The sequence below is a fragment of the Diuraphis noxia genome, unplaced genomic scaffold (genome assembly GCF_037042655.1).
Source record: "Diuraphis noxia isolate RWA-SAM2 unplaced genomic scaffold, SU_Dnox_SAM2 contig0001, whole genome shotgun sequence".
Classification (NCBI taxonomy): domain Eukaryota; kingdom Metazoa; phylum Arthropoda; class Insecta; order Hemiptera; family Aphididae; genus Diuraphis; species Diuraphis noxia.
This window is the reverse complement of record NW_028301711.1, coordinates 27,459,413-27,483,802: the sequence shown is the minus strand read 5'-3', so window position 1 is coordinate 27,483,802 and position 24,390 is coordinate 27,459,413. Positions and strand designations below refer to the sequence as shown.

Genomic DNA, 24,390 nt, shown 5'->3' with positions numbered 1-24,390 from the left:
AGTGGTACCGGGTGATCTTCTTACTTCGGCCTTGGATGGCGGTGGAAATAGTGACCCCCGTTACGGGCAGCGTAGACAGTTTCGATGCGGTGTTAGTTTGACTCTTCAGGGTCGCGAAAAATTGTTCGGAGACCGCAGATATGGATGCACCAGAATCCAACAGTGCGGACGTACTTATTCCGAAAATGTCGACGTGAAGCTCAGGGCGTTTCACAGTGCGTTCAGGGAAATCAGTGGGAGACGAAAATGGTTGGTTGCAGGCAGATGGGTTTTGGCTCTCGTCACGTGCTGCAATCACTGGCGAGAAGCTTCCTCGTTTCCCGACACATTTAATTGGTGGACGGGCGGGGCGGCTGTAGCCGCAGGCTGATTCCTCGGTGGTTGCCCTCGATTGTACCCTCCACGATATCCTTGTCGGTTGTCCTGTGCCCTCCGTTCGTTTTGTTGATTGGGTTGAATATTGTTGTGATGTGGTCGGTGATCATCCTGACGTGGCTCGCAGAACGATGTGGACTCTTCGAATTCAGTCAAAACAGCTAACAATTCGTTTGTATCACGTGGTCCACGTCCTCGCAGGGCCATACTAAGGGGAATCGGATAGTGTTGTATTATTGTCGAAACCAAATCAATTGGGTCGATGGGTGGTGACAGATACTTTGCCCCGGCAATCCATTGCATGGCGTGCGTTGCGAGACCATCATATCTCGTGTATTGAAATGGCCGAAACACCTCGTTACGAGTCTTGCGTTGAGTCGCAGCGGACCAAAATCGTTGACGGAATAATATGCGGAAATCATCGTAGGTCGGAGGGGTGGGGATGAGTGAATCGTACCACAGACGAACATCTCCACTAAGTCTACGTTGTGCAGAAATTAATTGTTGGTCTGCTGACATTGGAACATTCTCAAAATATACATCTAGCTGGCGGATAAAACGTTCTGGATGGATGGAACGGGTTTGTCCTGAGAATTCCGACACAGCATCGTTGAGGCGTTCTTGGGACCCAAAAAATGACGAAAGACACTGACCTGTGGTATTCAACATTGTATAATTACCCACGGGATTCATTGTGGATGATGTAGGTATGGTGTTCCCCTTAAATGATTGAAAACCTTGGGACATATCTGGCTGTGCTGGGGTGTAAGTTGGGAACCCAGCTGTCGCATTGGCGGGTGGTGTTGGATTTGGTTGTTTGACAAAACGGTTCAAATCACTCCGGATTGTCCGAACATCGTCCTCCAGCGAGGTTATACGGTTGGTGTTGTGTCCGATAGTTTCGTTCAGTTTAACCGTTTGATGTTCAGAACGAGCCATGTCATCTTCTAATTTTGTGGTTCGTGTATCAATTGACTGCCACCTCTCCAAACATTCATCCCACCGCGTAGTCATATCCTCCCTCATGGCCTGGATTCCGGCTTCATTTGACCGTTGACTTGCCAGTAACTGCTTAAACATATTCTGAATGGTTTGATCGGAGGTGTTCGGATTGGATGTGGACTGACTAGAGCTCATCGTTGCGGTCCCAGTGGATCCAGTGACACTAGACGTTGTGACGACAGGAGGCATGTTGGATCCGGGTTGGGTTAAAATTTCTGGTTGGAGAATTTGATCGATTAATCGGATTGGTGGCTTGGTGTTTCTTTTCCCGGCACTGTCCATCCACGAACAGATCAATCGATATAGATGCTACGACTGATGAGATTCCAAAAAAAACAGAAAACCCACAACGAGACGTTCGAAACGTAACAGAAAACGGTCAACAAATTATATTGAAGACAAAAAAAACAATATTAATACGACTGCCGAAGAGTGAGAAAAATAAATAAATAAGTATCTAGTTGTCTTACGACAAAAGATTAATTAAGAAAAAAAACAATATGTAAAACGAGAATGAGTATCCTAGGACAAATATGTCGATAGCAAAATGAGTAATTAAATAAATCTATCAATAAAAATGATCACCGGTAACGCCGGGACGACACATGAACAACACACTAGTTTGTTTGGTAATAAAATTTTGAAAATCACCGTGGCGTGGGATATATTATAATATATGGGCACAATCAAATGAATAGTATAATAAAAAATAATTAATAAAAAGTACGAAAATAACTCGAATCATACACGAATAATGATTAACAAATAATTATTGTAATCATACAGTACTAGGAGAATACAAAAATAATTATTCATTTTGAACAACAACAATCAGAATCGTTGGTACGGAATCATACGAAAACGCTACAATCGTCGAGACTGAATCAACAACTCCGTAACCATTAATGAAATAAAATGGATATAGTGTTAGGCACCACACCAAGTAATCATATTACGCTCCTACTAAGTAGGCACAAATACTCCTGACGACCCCCCATACGTGCCCGGGACGTACAAACGACGGCACCGGTGTGCGACAACCTACATTGTGGGTGACGATAAACACCGCGGGCTACATCGTATGGCAAACTTATAACTAACCGTCGGTGTGTGTACGGGTCTAACATGAATCATTAATTTTTTTTGGGTCAGTCTACCACCCGAGTTTCGACTACGTATAAAATACAAAAAACAAAAAAAAAATCATCGTTGCAAAAATAAAACATTAATAACACTAAATTGCACGCGCGTGGATCTATACGTGGACGGAAAGATCGTCGTCAGACAGTATACCAGGCGAACAAAACAAAATCTCGACTGATGGGCTATATGAGCATGATCAGGAATAAACTAAATAAATATGCAATACGATAATAATGATAATATACGTAGAACGTTGATACTATCAGAATTTACTAAACAAAATAATATGGGGAACGATCGCACAGCTGTGGTGGAACGATACGCACCCAAAAATAGAGGAGCGTCTAAACACAGAACTGAACCGTGACCGTTTTGCGCATGCGCTAGTGACATTTCATAAATTGAAATCTCTTATCTGTTATCAGGTTATTACAACCATCTTATCTTATATCTATGATTACAACTTTTAAAAAATAAAAATCGTTTAATTATATTCAAATAATATTGCAATTTTGAATTTACTTGTATTAAATATACCATAATGTTGGTCTATTTGCATACATTTGTTTGAAATATAGTCTAAAGTCTTTAGTTTCAGGATCATTCATCAGTTTTATTTCATCAGATTATTTTTCATTACACTGCCTGTGAACAAGACTTATATTATGATGTATAATATTGTTAAATTTGTATCAGGTAATAATATGTTATAAACTTATATTATTATATATTTTTAATTATTAAGTTTTTATGTTTTATAGGAAAAAATTGAAACTAAATGTAATGAACCCAAACTAACAATTCTTTACAAAGATGGAAGATTGTATGCTTTAAAGAAACAGAAAAGTAAATAGTAAATAGTAAATAGTCATATTATTTTCTAAATTAATTAATAATGGTTTTAATTATAATCTAATAGCAGTTATACGCAGAATAGTGTAAGATGGCAGCCAAACTCAATGTCAATGTCAACAATAATATTCAAGACAACATGTTGTATGTTACATCATACAATAGATGATTGGACGCTGTCTGCTCTTGGAGCTATGGATCCGAAAGATTGTCAATCTATATTTATGAATTATTAATTTTATAATTACATAAATAATGAATTTTCAAATACAAAATTGTTTTTGTTATTAGAATAAATTAAATATTACATGTTAGTAAAATGTTTTAAGTTAATAAAGCGCATATTTAATTATTTTATATTAGATTTATATTTTGTATTTTCTTGACCTATTATTTCCTTTCTAGATAATCAAAGAATAAAAAAAATATATTTAAATTATGAATAAAAATTAAGAATTTTTTATTATTTTTCATAAGACATATTATCACTGTTTACCTATATAAAAAAATATGAATAATATTAATACAAATATACAATTGTGGAAATTAATTTTGTAAAATAATATTAGCTCATTTTCAATTCTTATAACATCATGGTATTCCTAAACATATTATTACATACAATATTTTTATTGGATCTTGTATTTATCTTTTATTTACAGTACTAAAATTTTCCTAATAAAAGTTTTATAAATAGCTATATATAATTACATGAGAGTTATGATCATACCATAATGACAGGCAACTTTGATCAAGTATACAGTATAGTATTAAACAAAAAATAGAGTTTCCTATTTTATTTTAACTTTATGTTCAAAATGGCGATTAATTGTGATATATGCAAAGAAGAATTTTCGACCAAGTCTTCATTGACCAGACATCTTTTAAATAAACACAATGTAAGTAGTGAAACAAAAAAAAAGTGTTAACTAAATGTATATCTTGTATGGACAAAACATTTTCAAAAAAAAAATTGCTTATTGAACATCTAAATACACAACATGGAATGTGTATAAAAGAAGAAATAATGCACTTTTCTAGTGTATCAGGTAACACCATGACATAATATAATGTTTATTTATTTATTAAATGTACTAAAAAATATCCTAAATTAAATTCTAGAGTTTCAAAATTGGTTAAAAAATTATGAACTAAAACATAACTGTCAATATTCACACCAAACCGGAAAAAGAAAATGCAATGATGGTTGTAGAACTTATTATGAATGTAGTCGATCTGGCACCTATAAAGAAAAAGATAATTCAAAAAGGTTAATAAAGTCACAAGGAACTAAAAAAATAAACTCAAATTTTACAAGTCATATAATATTATTCGAGCCCTTAAACCAAAACAATTGTAATATAATATTTTATAAAGAACATTATGGACATGAAGAAAATGAACTGCAACACATTGGTTTACCAGTTACAACAAAACATGAAGTCGCTGCAAAGTTGTCACAAGGTGTGACAGTTGGTAGAATATTGGATAATTTTAGGGATAACATTGGAAACAATTTGAAAAGAGAAGACCTAATTACTCGGGCTGATCTTCATAACATCAAGCATCAGTATAATATATCAATTCAGGACGGTCAATTGCATAAAGATGATTCCACAAGTGTGGATATTTGGGTTGAACAAATGAAAGAGCAAGGCGATAATAATCCAGTTCAATACTATAAAAAACAAGGTAAATTTTACAACAAAAATTATTTTATTTTAGATGTAGTTAGGAAGGTATTACATTATTTTATGTGTAATTTAATTTTTACTTAATAAGTATAAATTCAGAAATTAAGAAAAATTCAAATTACCAACATATATTTTGGTAATATAAATGTAATTAATGCATTAAAGGACTAATTTTGAATTTCAGGAGTTCTTGATATAACTGGAAAATTAGAAGTAAATGATTTTTGTTTAATTATAATGGACCCTGGTCAAATGCACTTGCTACAAAAATTTGGACAAGGAAAAGTAGTATGTCTTGACGGGACCCACGGACTTAATGGATACGATTTTGAATTAGTTACCTTAATGGTTATAGATGACTTTGGTTCAGGGTTTCCATGTTGTTTTATGTATACTAATCTGAAAGATACAAAAATATATACTGTTATGTTCACAGTTATTCATGATGTCACAGGTATAATAAAACCCCAAACGTTTATGACTGATATCGTTGAAACTTTTTATTTGGCATGGGAAACTGTAATGGGTCCAGTTCCACATCGCATTTTTTGTTCATGGCATGTCGATAAAGCCTGGAGACAAAATTTAAATAAAATTATTGGACCTCAGCGTAAGGAAAAACAATCAACGGTTTATAAATCATTGAAAATGCTTCAAACAATATCTAGTGACACTGAATTCAAAAAAATTTTAACCAAATTTATTATTGAAATGATGAATGATCCTGAAACCAAAGATTTTGGAGTATATTTTGAACGAATGTATGCAAATAGAGCAACATTATGGGCATATTGTTACAGAAAAGGACTGGGAGTAAATTGCAATATGCATCTGGTCATCTGGAATCAATGCATAAAACTATTAAGTATCATTACTTAAATGGATGTAAAATTGGAAGATTGGATAAAAGTATAATGACAATAAGACGATTCACACGTGATAAAAAAGTAGAAAGAATGATCAAATTGACAAAGGGTAAATCAACAACAAGAATACAGGAAATTAAAAAAAGACATGTAACCAGTATTTCACTTAATTTAAAAATTACCAAGAACGATGCAAATACCTGGAATGTAGATAGTGAACATACACCAAGTAAATCTTATGTTGTTAAACAAATTAACGAGGAAATATGTTGTGTAATAGTTTGTAGTACATGTAAAATATGCATTCATACATTTGAATGCACTTGTTTAGATTACTCCATAAAATCAATTATTTGTAAGCATATTCATACTATTGCATTAAGTCAGGAAAATTATACAACAAACGTGGGCAAATCGGAATTAAATGAGAAAAATAAACATACAATAGATACACAAGAAATAGATATACACATGAAAACTTTAAAGAACACAAATGAAAATGAAAACTTGTATGAAATATTTAAAAAAAAAGCTATGAGTACAGTAAATAAAATCCATTTAATTGAAGATTCTGATCACCTTAAAGAAGCTATTAAAAAGATAGATGCTCTCAATGCATTTATTGAAGCAACATCAAAACAATCTGCACCAAGTAAAGAGTTCATTAAAATAAACAACGATCCACCTAATAAAAAAATAATTCCTCAAAATAACTTTTTTTCTACAAAATCAAAGCGAAAAAAACCGGAAAACGATTTGTTTAAACCTTCTGAACTTGAAAGTAATGATCTACGTGACACCTTTTTAAACAAAAAATTAAAAATATTGCAGGAAAATGATGTGGAACATTCATATTTTAAAGAACACTAATTTATACATTTTAATTGATGAAGTCTAAAGACTGATTATTATTATTATTATTACTATTACTCAATTATTTTTTATGTATTATATTACAATTAAAACCGTTTTATACTTTTTAGGGACATTATATCAACACTATACATTTACTCTATATCTCGTTTATACATTTTAGTTGATGAAGTCTAAAGACTGATTATTATTATTATTACTCAATTATTTTTTATGTATTACATTATAATTAAAACCATTTTATACTTTTTAGGGACATTATATTAACACTATACATTTACTCTATATCTTGTTATAGAGAAATAATTTTTAATATTTTTACCATTATTATTAATTTAGAAAATAATATGACAATTTACTATTTACTTTTCTGTTTCTTTAAAGCATACAATCTTCCATCTTTATAAAGAATTGTTAGTTTGGGTTCATTACATTTAGTTTCAATTTTTTCCTATAAAACATAAAAACTTAATAATTAAAAATATATAATAATATAAGTTTATAACATATTATTACCTGATACAAATTTAACAATATTATACATCATAATATAAGTCTTGTTCACAGGCAGTGTAATGAAAAATAATCTGATGAAATAAAACTGATGAATGATCCTGAAACTAAAGACTTTAGACTATATTTCAAACAAATGTATGCAAATAGACCAACATTATGGTATATTTAATACAAGTAAATTCAAAATTGCAATATTATTTGAATATAATTAAACGATTTTTATTTTTTAAAAGTTGTAATCATAGATATAAGATAAGATGGTTGTAATAACCTGATAACAGATAAGAGATTTCAATTTATGAAATGTCACTAGCGCATGCGCAAAACGGTCACGGTTCAGTTCTGTGTTTAGACGCTCCTAAAAATAGCACATTAATATTATACAGATAGCCAGCGGCGCGGCGGTAGACCGATAAAAATAAAGTGCTACTGGTCATGTAAATGAACCAGGTAAAATGGGATGAGATATATATATATATACATACAGGCACACACGCCGACGTGTACAGATAAGCAATTAACATTACGACCTATCTCCGCCGATCAACTTGCCCCATGAATCATGATGACGGGACACCTCCGGTCGATGGTGAACACCTGGATCGCAGTTTCGCGGCCTCAGTGACAGTGTAGTCCAAAAATGACGAAACCTGTCCTGATGGCGACGCACACACGCAATACTCTCCGTTCCCAGCATCGGCAGTCAGTACTCATCATGGCACCAATACCAATATTACACAGGAGCATTTCTGGAAAATACGCAGACAACAGTTTGTTCTGTATAGGGACCTACCACCTATGATTCACTGGGCCGGTACCTACACTAAACCAAGCATAACCGTTTGGTGGTTCGAGCTTCAGCCATCACCTTCGCAAACACACTATGCGATCTCAAATGGATCAATTTATACTTTTTTTTTCTTTATACATATATTTTTTCCCTGTATTTACACACGGATTATTATAATTTATATTGTATTAAAACAACCATATTGTATGTAATTGTTTCCACGGATACTGGTTTCGGCGTTATCGCACAACGACGTCGCGGCAATGTCGCACAGCGCGCGTAAGTGGCACGTGCCTTCGGCCTTTGACCGGTCGGCGTCATCGCGACCTTACGTAACATTCATTTTTACAGGTCATCGCCGTTTACGTGATTAAACAAAAACATACCGAAATAAAATAATTATTCGGATACCCACAATACCGTAAAATATATTAATCAAATGCCGGTCACGTTACTGTATACAATGTACCCAATATAAATATGAACAATTTCTTTTTCTTTTGTTTTTTTTTTTTTTATTTAACAATAGGTCCTGTCACGGTCGCCATCTGTGACTGCTCGATTATATTTGTCATGTTTTCGAGAGTCATGTGGCCGCCTCGAGAACGTTCACGGTCGCCAACCATGGACCGAGACCCGAAGGCCGGAGTGCCGTGGATTTTTTTTTTTTTTAATATATATAAGAACGGGAATAGGTACATTTGTACCAGTAATAGGAAAGGTGACCGACGGTGAAATAATAACACCTCAATTTGGGGAAAAATATATATATTTATATTTTCCAAATTTAGTATTTAAGTTGGTGCCGAGAAAGCCGAAGGCATAAAACTCGGTCAAAATAAAGTATAAAACTAATAATGCATTTAAAAAAATGAAATATGAACACCACTCAACACACGGCTCCGACGGAGCGGCTCACCGGCGGGAGAACAACAATAATATATCATAATACATAAGTATAATAACAACAATATAATAGCATAGCAATAAATAATAATACCCTAACAGTACCGGCCACGGTGAGAATAATAACAAAAGATGTACCAAAATACGTACCAGTAACCAGTGTGTGTCCTGTACCGCCCTTCGGCGCACCAGCAAAACGCGTGCTACTCGCTCATGGTACCGGGAGCTGAGACGGGAGAAAAGGTAGTGGTGGCTTTTGCTGGTGCGGTCAGTACTTTGCGATCTTAGGTGGCACGGAAAAACGACAGGTGAGGGAGGGGGTCACATATACGTTACTGCTAACATGAGTGGCCGGTACTCTGAGCCGTGGGTACTAGGAGGGGAGCGTGTGTGCGACTGCCGGTAAAGTGGTGAAGTATTGGATCGGCGGAGACTGAGGCGCGCGGGATAGTATGCCTTATCTATTTCGCGGTCGCATGCCGCGCGCATACGGTACCTGCTAGTACAATTATGAATTATAATAATGTTAGTTTGCGTTGGACGTCACACTGTTCACAAAAGATGCACTTTACGCCATTCGAGGTCGTAGCTAGTGAATATTTCCCGGGTGTACCACCCTTGCCCTTCTTAGCCACAACCTTAACATTTTGTTCTACTTTATCCGCAGTAGTCCCAATGTTTTCTAATATTTTACACCGTCGAGAAACAAAATCCAACAGGCTATCCAATGACGGCACTTCTGTCTGCGGTATACTAGCTTCATATAGTCTTCTGGTTTCAACGTCAAGCACCCGCGCGCCAATATAAAATAATAGAAATCCAGAAATATCATCGATACCTAACGCCTTGATAGCGGCGACGTTCTCGCGGAACGTATTGACAAACGTAGCAAGCGCCGCCGTAGACTCCTTCTTGAGAGGCGAGAACGCGAATAATCGATCAATATGCGCCGTCGCTAATAATCGATTATTTTCAAACGATTTTTGAAGAGCATTCCACGCGATATTGTAATTATTGGCCGTCAACGGAATGGACTTGATAACGGCTAACGCTGGACCTGATAAGCATGATTTTAAAAAATGAAATCGCTCAATGTCCGAAATTGACTGATTGTCATGCACAAGTGAACAAAACCTATCACGAAATGAGCACCATTGGACTACGTCCCCATCAAATTTTGGTAACTCAATTTTGGGCAATGCTATAGCGGTACCCGCAGGAGCCCCATACTCCGGACGCGGCATCCGATTTGTTACACTCGTCGTCGGTCGAATTGTATCAAAAATCATACGAATACGTCCAATTAATTCCTCTACCTCGTCCGTAATGAACAAATCTGTGTCATTGAATTCGTTCTGTAATCCGGAATCTAACATAAAATTCAACACTTCTTGTTGCTGTACCTCAAATTGATTCACGTACTTATCGAGTGATCCGTAACGTGACACAAACGACGGTTGCTTTTCAACCTCAGTCTGCGCCTCCTGTGCTAACGTATCTAAATTACGAATCTTTCGTACCGTCATGTCGCGAGAAGCACGTGAACGTAATAACATGTTTGGCTCCGAAGCCACATTTACCGATTGACGTTTCGGACGACCCATAATTAAAGGATAGGAAGATTAGGAACAATCTAAATAATAACAATAATCCGAGCAATAATCTAACGAACAATACCTACCTAACGTGTTATGTGATTACAATAAATACGTAAATAAAATGCTTCGTATTTAGATATAAGATATTACTTATCCTATCCGGCCCGACGGACCAAATGTTGTGTCGTGTATTGTAATAAATTATTTTTCCAAAGATATATATGTTACTAATACTAATAAATAACTACACTTCGGCGAATTTTTCAATATCAAAAGTGGACTGTATTATATTTGTAATACACCACACAGCATAAAGAATAATTGTTGCATATTCAGCATTTATATTATATGATATTACACCTATACTGTTTATACTAACAATAATCATAAGTATCATATTACGATCGGTGGGGACTGTCCATCGGTTATTAGCGAGTAGAAATATATTGTACGTCATTACGATTTATACTGTCAACAATAAATGTCTATCTAATACGTTTATGTTATTATTTATATTTATAATACTTAACAAATTGGCGACGAAGAAAATAATAATTTAATCGTAATCACTAGTGCATTAGAAGTTTCAAGTATTGTATTCATACTAATACAAAATGGCAACTCCTAAGACAGAATCCATAACGAACTTCAATCAAGTTATTGGGTCACCTGGAAACTTTGAAACAGGTATGGATATCACAATTTTTGAGTCAAAATTGACAAATTTTTTTTTGGCAAATGCCATCGAAAATAATATTCAAAAAAGAGCCATTCTATTATCATCAGTCAGTGAGGAAATTCACAAAGTACTTTTTAGTTTATGTGTTCCTAGCACGCCAAACGATGTTGAGTATGAAACTCTAATGAAAAGTTTGAACAAATATTTCAAACCAATAAAATCGTACTTCGCGGCTAGGTATACATTTTATCAAGCTAAACAAAGACAAGATGAATCGGTGTGCCAATGGGGTGCACGTGTCAAAAATCTTGCTTCAAAATGTGGGTTTTCGTCGGAACTAACAACAATCATTAGAGACATATTTGTTGTCGGAATGGGTTCAGGACCAATCCAAGATCGTCTGTTAGAAGAGGATGCCTCAAAAATTGGAGTTACATATTCAAATCTAATGGAAATCGCGACAGCCAAAGAAGCTGCAATAAATGACAAGAGTGGCTGGAAAAAAGAAGAATACGCAGACTTGAAGTACCAACAAAAAAATAATGGACATACTGCCAAGAAGGGGTTCAACACATACAAGGAGTCAAAAATCAAATGCGGGATTTGTGGCCGTTCCAATCATTTTCAAAAAGACTGCAGATACAAGGACTTCGAGTGCAACAATTGTGGTGAAAAAGGTCATTTGTCCACCATATGTAAAAAGGGTATGAAAGAAAAGAAAAATATAAAAACACAAAATAAATTTTTGTATGATAATAATGATGATGACGAAACAGTTAATTATGATCTTTCGAATACTTTTTTTTCCATAATTGATCAAAATTTTCAAAATAAAGCGGTAAAACCGTTTACAGTTAATTTAATTGTACAAAACAATAATGTAAGCTTCGAAATTGATACCGGTTCACAACATAGCGTAATTTCAAAAAGATTATATCATCAACTGTTTAGTCATATCAAATTAAAAAAAAATGACATTTCGCTATCTGATTACGTCGGCAACGACATTAAACCGATAGGAAAAATATTTGTCGATTCGGTGTACCAAAATAAAAAATTTACAATGTGCCTTTATGTTATCGACAATGGTGGTCCCCCATTAATAGGTCGAAATGATATAAAAAACATAAAATGTTTTAGCTTGTTTAGTATTGAAAATGACGTAAGTGTCGATAGTATTATAAAAAAATATAACAATGTTTTTAAAGATGAAATAGGCACTTTTAACAAATACGAAATTTCATTAAATATCAAAGCGGGGGCAGTACCTAAATTTTACAAACATAGGTCTATTCCATTAGCATTAAAGGGAAAAGTTGAAACCGAAATTGAGCGTTTAATCAAAAGCAACATTTTAGTTTCCGTCGACCACAGCGAATGGGCAACTCCAATAGTACCAATATTAAAACCAGACGGCACGGTTAGAATTTGCGGTGATTTAAAAATAACAATAAATCCGGTATTAGAAGGGACTGAATACCCTCTTCCAAAAATAGAACATTTATATGCAAATATTAGTGGTTCAAAATATTTTTCGAAAATAGATTTAAAAGACGCATACCAACAAATGGTTATTAAAGAATCTGATCGCAAATATACCACTATTAACACACATAAAGGTTTATTTAGCTATACACGCAACCCTTTTGGAATAAAGTCGTCAGCAGGGGAGTTTCAAAAAGCTATGGAAACTTCAACAGCAGGTCTTGAGGGCATAGGTATATTCCAAGACGACATTATTGTTGCAGGTTCCACTATCACAGAGCACAATGCTCGTTTAGACAAATTACTAAATGTATTGTCAAATGCAGGTTTAAGAGTAAAGTTGAATAAATGCAAATTTATGCAAAAGTCAATTGAATATTTGGGTCACAGGTTAGATGAAAATGGTTTACACACACTAACAAAACACACAGATGTTATAAACGATGCCATTGTCCCAGAAAATAAAACATTGCTAAAATCATTTTTAGGTTTAGTTACGTATTATATAAAATTTATTCCAAACGCTGCAAATATTTTAAAACCATTGTACACTCTTTTACGTAACGGCAGTGAATGGAATTGGACACCAAAATGTGACCAAGCATTCAATAAAGTCAAACAAATTTTAATTTCGAAACCCGTATTGGCACATTATGATCATAATATTCCGATTAAACTCGTTGTAGACTCATCATCTTATGCACTAGGCGCAGTTCTTTCCCATGTGTACCTAGATCGTACTGAAAAACCTATAGCATATGCATCAAGAGTTCTATCTGAGTCAGAATGTAAATTTCCACAAATTGAAAAAGAAGCTTTAGCAATTATTTTCGGGGTTACGAAATTTTATGACTATTTATATGGTAGGCATTTTCTATTAGAAACCGACCATAAACCGTTAATATATATTTTCGGTGATAAGAAAGGTATCCCAATTTACGCGGCTAATAGATTACAACGATGGGCCTATGTTTTATCATCATTCGATTTCGACATAAAATATGTAAAATCCGAAGATAATACAGCCGATTTTTTATCACGAATAAAAAGTTCAAAATTAAAAATTGAAAATCATAATGAAGAATGTATTAGTCTTAATTTTATTCACGAACAATCACCTTTCACATTAGACTGGTCTAAAATAAAAATTGAAACAAGTAGAGACACAATTCTCGCCAAAGTATTAAACGCAGTCAAAACAGGAGAATGGAATAGTGATTTTTCTAAAAATTTAGAACTTAATTCATATAATTTACGAAAAACTCAAATTGCAGTGGAACAGGGATGTCTATTATGGGGTTACCGTGTTATTATACCAGCTAAATTTCGAAATAATATACTCAAGGAACTTCATTCGTGTCATATGGGTTCTTCCAGTATGAAAAGTTTAGCGAGATCATACTTTTGGTGGCCAGGAATGGACAAAGAAATCGAAAATATCACACAAAGTTGCGACAATTGTATTAATGTCAGGCAAAATCCGCCAAAATCTGTAACATCACCTTGGAAATGGCCAGAAAAACCGTGGACTAGAGTGCATTGCGATTTTCTTGGTCCATTTCAAAATAAATATTTTTTTGTCATTGTTAACGCAACCACAAAATGGTTAGAAGTATTTCAAATAAATTCTATGACAGCAGAAATTGTTATTCAAAAATTTTCAGAAACGATAGCACGATTTGGAATTCCAAAAACAATTACATCAGATGGTGCAAAATGTTTCACTGGTTTTGAATTTCAAACATATTGCAAAAATCTAGGTATAAGGCATATGACAGGCGCTCCATTTCACCCAGAATCAAACGGCTGTGCGGAATCAGCAGTCAAAACAATAAAAAATTTTTTTAAAAAATGCTCGACTGCACAATCCCAATTAAATAAATTTCTTTTGATGTATCGTAATACACCTCATTCAACAACACGAGAAACGCCAGCTAAACTAATGTTAGGTCGATCAACACGTTTACAATTTGACGCGTTAATGCCGAATACAAGTGAAGTGGTTATGGAACGACAAATATCACAAATAAACAATGGTGGTAATAGGATAGTATCATTCAATACAGGTGATAATGTTTTAGCTAGAGATTATAGGAATAATAACAATAAATGGCAAAAGGGTAAAATTATCAAATCCATTAGTTGTAATACACACGATGTAGAGCTCGATGACGGAACTATTTGGAAGAGACACAATGATCAATTACTCATTGATAAATCGCTGACACCAGCGAATAATTCAATTTCACTTACACCCACTAGACAAATAAATGAAAATACTGAAAATATCGAAACCGTAGGTGCAAAACAAAATCCTGATACTATAATAATAAATAAAACACCCAGACCAATTAGATCTAGAAAACCACCTCAGCGATATTCTCCAAGTGATTATAATTAATGTAATTAATCTTACTAACACACTAACATAGCGATTAAGCAATACACAAAATACTACTTATATTTATATATATTTTTTTTTTTTTTTTTTTTTTTTTTTTTAAGGAAAAAGATGTTGCATATTCAGCATTTATATTATATGATATTACACCTATACTGTTTATACTAACAATAATCATAAGTATCATATTACGATCGGTGGGGACTGTCCATCGGTTATTAGCGAGTAGAAATATATTGTACGTCATTACGATTTATACTGTCAACAATAAATGTCTATCTAATACGTTTATGTTATTATTTATATTTATAATACTTAACAATAATAATTAATGATTCACAATAAATCGTACAAGATAGGGATGTAGGCGCCTACCTACTATATAATAATAATAACGGATTACCTAAATCGTTAATTTGAGAAAATTAAATATACTAATCTTATTTGCCACACAGACAATAATACAAAACATTAAATACTGATATCATATGACAAATAAATATGTTTACAATTCCTAATGATAATAGCATAGATAAACAAATCGCGTATCACTATTATGATACCGCGTTACCAGTGCCGCCGACCACTCGACTGTCCATGTGAGATACGCCCATACCATCTATAACGCCTGCTTGCCCGCTCTGATGCCGCAATCCGTGATAATGGCTGATGACGGCGAATTCCCGACGTACTCTCGGTGTCCGGTAGACTCGCACCCGCGCGCGATCTACTTACAATAACATATGGCTTACTACCGCCGTGCCCGTGACTGCTTTGATCAGGGGATACACACTTATCCTTGTGATAAAAGGTTTTTAAAAATAGTAATTGAGAATGACACCAGACGCGCTGTAGTCGTATTTTAATATTTTATTCCATTGACATACAATTTTTATACCATGATATTTGGGAGTTTTGGGTATTCCCAGCATTTTATTAATTTTGTGTCATTGCTTTTACAGTTTTACGTCATGTAAAATCATTTTCAATTTTATTTCTCGATTTTGTCGTCTTGCACTCTTGTGACTTGTTCTTTTTTGAAAACGTGATTTAAAATATTGAATTTTTAACATGGTCTCGAATAAGTGTTCAGTAATGCGTTGTAAAGATTCAGCGAAAAGGAAACACATCTTTCCAAAAAATGAAGATAATCTGAAAATATGGGTAGAACGAACAGGAAATCCGGTCTTCGAAAATCTGTCGGTAGAAGCTATTCGAAGGAAGTACCAAATTTGTAATAATCATTTCGATAAATGTTGTGAATCACCTGGTACGAATCAAAAACTAAAGCAGCATTCCCTGCCTACATTAAACCTACCTCGTAAGTTATTTTCGAAGTTAATTTTATACTTTTTTTTAGTTAATATTCATTTTGCATATTTTGTTCATTATTGCATATTATAATTGTGTATAAGTGCATAGGTATTTGAAAAATTAAGTGCATATTTTATTGACATAATAAATTTAGTCCCAAGTTCTAATGTGAGCAAATAAACCTTCCATTAATTGGAATAGTATTGGTAGTTATAGTAATAATGTTTTCATAACCATAGCACAGTTTAATTATGTACCTATAATTTATTAATACTTTTCATATTGAATTCGTGTTGATAATATTTTTAAATTCTTTAGGTAAGAGAATGCCTATTTACCTTGCCAAAAATCTGTGCACCACTATAGTTTGTGAAAATTGAACAAAATCACTGGAAATAGTTCTTTTGAACTCGTTCCTTCCAAGCACTTTGTTAATTATGCATGCTAATTTACTAAACATTATATTATTATGTTTATTATTTATAAATAGGAATATATAATTCACCATTGAACTGGTCTAGCAGAGAACCATCAATATCGTCCAACAACTGCATTCAAAATCTCGGTAAACAATTTTTATATATAATTATTTAAAAATAAGTTAAATGGTCTAGTAATTGATGTCACTATTATGTATACCCATTATACTTTACTAAGCTATATTTTGATATTGATATTTGATAAAATTCCAATGTTGTAATTAAAGGTAGAATTTATTTGCTACTAGGCACAAGCCTCAAATCGTTATTCAAAATAAAATTTAACCAAATATTTTATTGTAGTAAAAATTGAATTGCAATGATTTTACAAAAAATTCTTATGACATTCTGTTGTTTACTGTTTTCATAAACTATAGTATATATTGTATACATATTGTGTTGTGGATTTTATTACTTAATAATGTATTATGGTTAAGTTATTATTTATATAAATGTACTATTTAAAAATGTTGTATTTAATACATTGCAGCTTCAATCGGAGAGTCATCACCAAACTGGTCAAGCATAAGCCCACCAAATCATGATAATGGTAAGTAAATATTACATAATTAATTTAAAGTATTGGTTTACAATGTGACCTATGTGACCTGACCTACAAACATTATATTGCATATAAATTATGAAACAAAAAAGGTTATGTACATGTAGGTTGTTTTTTTTTGTAAAATTCAGGATTTCTATTCAATTGACTTTTCTATATGGTATTAATATCATTGACAAGGTACAATTTAGGAAACATTATTTTATAGGTACCTATGAAATTATATAATTTCCTTGTCACTTTTATGATAAAATTCTCACTTAACACTTAAACATTTCAAGGAGGAAAATAGAAACAGACATTTTTAAAAGAAATTGCTTAAACATTTGTATTTTACATTATTACATTAGGTATAGTTTTGGTATGGTTTTTTTTTTTAGTATTCATACTAAATAATAAATTATTTATTGTTGTTCACAGTGGAAATAATGCTACAAGATATCGAACAAGAAGTTGGTATGTGTGTTTCTCATTCAACTCCACTTCATACACCAGCAAGTAGTAAACATCAATGTACATCTAGAACAATTTGTGTTTCTAACCAGTGTAAGGAACATAGAAACTTTATTTAATTCAATGTACATTTTTTAATAATTTATTTTTGTTAATAATTTACAGTGGACTCTGATTTAGATGGAATTCTGCCTCTAGAAAATGAATCTAATCAGAACATGTTATTAAAGCCATTAAAATTAAACAGAAAAGGAAAACTTACCCCAAACTGTAAAAAATTATATAAAGAAGCCATGAAGTTGAAACGAAAAGCCGAGCGTTTACAAAAACAAAATAAAAGTGCTAAATGTCAACTAAATTTAGTGAATCGATTTGCAAATAGTAATTTTACATCTCGAATAATGGATAAAGTTAATACAAGCACTTTTAATTTCATTATGAGTCAGATGAAAACTCAAAAAAAGAAACCGCAAGGTAGACGATATAGTATAGATGACAAAATTATGACCCTTTCAATGTTCAAAAATTCTCCTAAAGGTTACAAATTTTTATCGACAGTATTTGCTTTGCCTTCAAAAAAAACACTTTATAACCTTTTACAGAAAGTCCCATTCAATACTGGAATAAATGACCATATTATAAATAATTTAAAACATCAAGCACAAAAATTAAATACTTTGGATAGGTACTGCACGTTGCTTTTCGATGAAATGGCATTAGATGCAACCTTAACCTATGATAAAAAAAGTGACTCTATTTTTGGTTTTGAAGAAAAAAATCTAAAATTTGCCAACCATGTACTTGTGTTTATGTTAAGAGGTCTACGGAAAAAATTTAAACAACCAATTGCATACTACTTTTGTTCTGGTACTACAAAAACTGAAGATCTTGTATGTTATATTAAAGAAATAATCTCTGCAGTACAAACCACAGGATTAAAAATAAAAGCTACAGTTTGTGACCAAGGATGTACAAATCAAGCTGCAATTAATATCCTTATAAAAGAAAGAATTCACAGGTGTAAAACTCAAAATATTGAAGATAGATACATGGGATTTTTAATTAATGATGAAGAAATTGTACCTCTATATGATCCCCCACATTTGTTGAAATGTATGAGAAATAATTTATTGACTAAAAATTTGAATTTTAATTATAATGGGAAGAATCAAACAGCATCATGGAGCCATATTGAAACTTTGTATAGATTAGATAAACAAAATGAAATTTATGAGTTACGCACTTTGCCAAAATTAACAGAATCACATGTAATACCATCTAAAATAAAAAAAACGCGTGTATCAGTTGCGGCACAAGTTTTCAGCCATCGAGTAGCTTCAACAATGCATCTTATAGCTAATTATGGTAAATACTAAATAGTACAAAATATTATATAAAGAAATATATTGTATTTTTTTTTAAATTTACTTTAATACGAGTATATATTATTTTAAATTTAGATTCTGATAGTTCACTATCCAGCTCAATGGGGACATCTAATTTGTGTCTTTTTATGGATAAGGTGTTTGATTCTACGAATGGATCCACAATTAATGCATTAGATGGCAAACCCCTAAGATGTGCAGTTAAAAATGGATCTTCTCATATTCAATTTTGGAATGAAGCAATTAAGGTTTTCAAAACAATGGTTTTTGTGAGTAAAGTAGATGGCTCAGCTGTAAGACAACCAATATGTGTAAAAAATTATATAAAAACATTAGAATCTTTTAAATACTTGTGGTTAAAATTAAAATCCGAAGGTTTTAAGTTTCTAATATTAAGGAATATTAATCAAGATTCTTTGGAATGTTTCTTTGGATCTATTAGGAGCCACGGATCCAGAAATAATATGCCCAATTGCTATCATTTTTCTACATCATTTAAAACATTACTTTTAAATAATTTCTCTTCATTAAAGTCATTGGGGAATTGTGAGGTAGATGATAGTGTAGGAGCTTTAGACAATTTAAAACAATTCTTATCCGGACAAAATGAAATAATTGGTAATGATGTTTCATTAAATTTAGGTTTGAATTCATTTAATGTAGAATTTGTAAAACCCAACAAATCTACAGTAGGTGAAATGACAATTGGCTATGTAGCTGGCTATATAATTCGAACATTAATTAAATCTACTAATAATTGTAATGTATGCAAAAATGATTGTGTAGATATTCATAATGTTAATGGACTAATTAGTGTTAGAAACTATTCTGATAACAGATTAAAATCACCAAGCCAAAATTTTAATAATATTATTGAACACATTTTAAATATTTTTACTGAAGTTATCAACAGTATATGTAATAAATCTCAGATTTTTATGAAATTAAATTTATTAATTGAAGCAAATGTTGATTTTAATTTTTCATGTACAACTCATAATTTAAAGCAAATGTTAATACAAAAAATGATTGCTTTTTTTTTATTTACTTTGTGCAAAAATATTAATCGTGTGCTTTCTGGAGCTGATAGCCGAACAGATAATAACAAAATTAAAATCATGGCTAAAGAATATCATATAAAATATAAAACTAAAAAACAAGGATACAATAAATGACTTGTAAACTACTGTTATACTTTTATATTATAAATCATTATTATTTTATGCATACATACATCTATTTTAAGAGAACATGATACCCGCATGTGTTGTCTCCGTCTTACAAGTGCGTATAACATAGCAAATTATACACAAAGCAGAACATGTGTAGCTCCGTTAGCTTAAGAATTAGAGTGAATTGACCTCTTTTAAAATCTAAAGGTAAGATTATTATCTACACAACCTCATTTGCTTTTATTATTTTTTAATTTTAAAGCGAGTTATGAGTATTTTAAAATTGTAAATTGTTTGTACATTTTAAAGCAGGGGCGTCATTTGGGGGGGGGGGTCAGGGTGTGCGGTAGCACCCCTTAATTTTTAAATACTTCCAATTGGCCTGCGCCCTGCTGAAGCCTTGGCCTGCGCCCCGCTGAAGCCTAAAAATAATGCACGAGCCACGAATGCACAATTATTAATATGATTAAAATTAAATCGTATTTTAATTTTTAAATTTTATATTGACATTTTATCAATATTGGTATACTGTCAATCATGATTACAACTTTAAATTACAAATATAAACAAATATCGTGTTATCAATTAATTCAGTAAGCAATAGATAAGGTAACGGCACGAACCACGATTAACGTACTATCTATAGCCGTGGCACGAACTATGATTATAATCATAGTTCGTGGGTAACGGCAATAACATGGTATCACCATAGATAATAAAGAATGGATAGGCCATTTGTGCTTATCATACATATCATATCATACATTTCACATTGCTACATTATAAAATACATACAATTTATTATTTTACAATTTCACTATTAAAATTTAAAATGAGTGAAAAAAGAAAAGGCGGCGCTTTTCGTCAACGAGAAAAGAATAAGAAGTTATTATTAGCAGCTAGTTCTTCTTGTCACAATATTGCAAACATGTTTAAAAATAATGAAAATAATTTAATGAAAATTATTGTAAGTACATATTAAAATAGTTTATGATGATGTATTGAATTATTGATCCATAACAAATATACTTATTTTGGAATTACAGAAATCTGTTACTATTGATAGCAATGAGTTGGTAAATGATGGAACTGATTATGTTGAAAGATGTAAAGATATTGAAGCTATTGAAAATGAATCCATAACTAATGTAAATAATTTAGTAAGCATAGATTCTGATAGAGTAGATGCCATAGAATCAAACAAAAAGAGTATCGGATATTGTTCCACATGCTGTATATATACATTGTCATGCCCATCGCCTAAACCTATGTTTGATACAAACAATCCAAAATAATTCAGTTGTGGTTAATTTTTTTGACACTGTTCAGTCATTATATAAGTATTTAATGAACGGACATACACGCTATGAATTATTCATGAAAATACAAGCTGATAAAAAATTACAAGAAATACATTTGGAACGTCTCGTTGAAACCCGCTGGTCATATTGGCATACTTCTTTAAAAAAAATACTATTACGCTACACAGAAATTAAAGATGTTTTAGAAGTTTTGACAGTCCAGGATGATCAAACTGCTAGAGCGATTGGTTTACTTGAAGAATTTTCATCATTTAAGTTTGTTTTAATTTTGCACATCATGGAACAAGTTTTGAGCACTGTTCATTGTTTATCGAGTGAGCTCCAAAATTCTAAAATTTTACTACCCACAGCTATTAATTTAGTCAATTCTTTAAAAGATGAACTCATAAAGTATCGATCAGAAGAACAATTTCAAATTATTTATGAAAAAGCTAAAATATGTGCACTTAAAAATAATATACCTATAGAAAGGGACGATGAAAGAAATAACCGACTACGGCAAAAATACAAACCTTCAAAACAATTTGAAGATTATTTTGTTATGAGTACTTTGGGACAATCAAAAATTACACAGTCAAAGAATAGTACTAAAAAAATAAAAACTGATGTGTTATATGATGTGATTGACAGGTAAATATCCTATAATGATATTAATGCTTTGGGCTATATGCTTAGTGTAGCTTTATTAATGATTAGTTTTTTTGCTTGCTTTCATTTTCAGATTTATTATGCAACTTAATGAAAGATTTTCAGAATCAACCAATAACTTATTTAAGTTATTTGAAATTTTTGACCCTTCTAGTCCCAATTTTTTTAATCCAGATAGTCTTTATTTAAAACTATTTATAAACCATTATAGTTATTTTAACTTTAATGAAATTCAAATTGCTTCTGAGTTTCCATCAGCAAAAGCACTATTTAATGACAAACATGATGTTGATTTGGACACCATAGCAATTTGCTTAAAAGATTTTCCTATCGCTTTTGTAGAAACTTTAAAAATTATTTCATTGGCAAAAACTTTACCAATTACAACGGCATCAAATGAAAGGTTTTTTTCATCACTTAAAAGAGTTGTCATATTTACGCACTACCATGGGTGATGAAAGACTTAATGATCTGATGGTACTTAATGTTGAAAAAGAAGAAGTTAACAATATAAATTTAGAAGAAGCTGTAGATATATTTGCTAAACTAAAAAATCGACGATATCCGCTTATTTAAATAAAAATTTGTTTTTTCTAGCGCTTGAAAATAAATGACAATTTATTAATATAGATATTAAGTCCTTTTTTTTTTATTTGCTGTTGCATTAATTCTTCTTCTAGCTTATTATGCATAAATTATTATTGGTTTTCACTGTTAAGGTAGGTAATTAATTATTTATTATATTTTAGTATCTTAATTGATATTTACTATTTATTTTGATGCAATGATTCCGAATTTATTCGGTCCATAATGTATAGAAATAATTGAAAACAGGATAATGCACGTTTGTATATTTATTTTTATATGGCCTGGTGAAATTTCAAAATGGCCTGCTTGAAACCTCGCACACCCGAAAAAAAACATGAAATGACGCCCCTGTTTTAAAGTACTTATAACTCTCTTTAAAGTTAAAATATTAAAATATAATAAAAAGCCCACGAGGTTGTCTAGATAATAATTTTACCTTTAGATTTTATAAGAGGTCTATTACTCAAATTTTTAAATTAACAGAGCTACACTTGTTTTGCTGAGCGTAAAATTTGTTATGTTATGCACTCGTAAGACGGAGACAACACATGCGGGTATCACTTCCTCTTTAATATTGTATTCACTAATTAGTTCTTTTTTTACAAAAACCTGTTTATCATAATTACTTTCTATTTTATAATATTATGTTATTAACTAATGTCTAATATATTGTTATATTTTATAATATGTCTAATATTTATTATATTATGTAATATATTGTTATATTTTGTATCATTTTATATTAAAAGTAATATATATTATGATATCAATTATTATTATTATATACATATATACATCTATTTTAATATTGTATTCACTAATTATTTTACTATTATTAGTTTCTATTTTATAATATTATGTTATTAACTAATATATTGTTATATTTTATAATATGTCTAATATTTATTATATTATGTAATACATTGTTATATTTTGTATCATTTTAAATCATTTTATATTTTTGTATAATTTAAATACCTACCCACGTATTATAACTTTTTTAAAATATACATCATAGAAAAAAAAAATTATTTATTATTTCTTTATTACAATTTACTTAGTATTTGATAATTCCTAAAAAGTAATATATATTATGATATCAAAATTATATTTTACTGTTAAGTTGAAGGAGTTACATGTATTAACATTTATATTATGTGAAATAAGTAAAATATTATTCAATATAATATTAGCATCATAAATAAAAGATTATTGACTAAAATACAGACTGTACCTACTACCTGCGCCCTGCCGCCTGAGCTGGTCTTTTAGTTGGTGAGAATGACA

The 24,390-nt window shown here is 31.7% G+C and overlaps 3 protein-coding genes, 1 long non-coding RNA gene and 1 pseudogene across 4 annotated transcripts in view; 4 read left to right on the top strand and 1 right to left on the bottom strand.

Moving 5' to 3' along the window:
* Window positions 1–24,390, bottom strand: part of LOC149060464 (uncharacterized) — a 44,363-nt gene that overhangs the window by 18,177 nt on the left and 1,796 nt on the right. The window contains exon 2 of the mRNA XM_089229239.1: window positions 2,696–2,727. Coding sequence (XP_089085365.1) covers window positions 2,696–2,727 — 32 coding nt within the window. The remainder of the gene's footprint in view (window positions 1–2,695; window positions 2,728–24,390) is intronic.
* LOC149060467 (uncharacterized) lies at window positions 2,878–3,729 on the top strand. The gene is made up of 3 exons (XR_016189438.1): window positions 2,878–3,216; window positions 3,282–3,366; window positions 3,440–3,729. It is a non-coding gene; the product is annotated as an uncharacterized LOC149060467 (long non-coding RNA).
* LOC149060466 (uncharacterized) lies at window positions 4,191–7,072 on the top strand (annotated as a pseudogene).
* Window positions 11,230–21,840, top strand: LOC107172584 (uncharacterized). The gene is made up of 10 exons (XM_089219772.1): window positions 11,230–11,302; window positions 11,549–11,785; window positions 13,466–13,567; window positions 16,289–16,501; window positions 16,985–17,059; window positions 17,464–17,523; window positions 17,956–18,081; window positions 18,154–19,353; window positions 19,449–20,275; window positions 21,592–21,840. Exons 1-10 carry the CDS (start codon window positions 11,230–11,232, stop codon window positions 21,838–21,840), a joined length of 3,162 nt encoding a protein of 1,053 aa, XP_089075898.1.
* Window positions 21,085–23,817, top strand: LOC149060465 (uncharacterized). The gene has a single exon (XM_089216479.1). It carries the CDS (start codon window positions 21,893–21,895, stop codon window positions 22,499–22,501), a length of 609 nt encoding a protein of 202 aa, XP_089072605.1. The 5' UTR covers window positions 21,085–21,892; the 3' UTR covers window positions 22,502–23,817.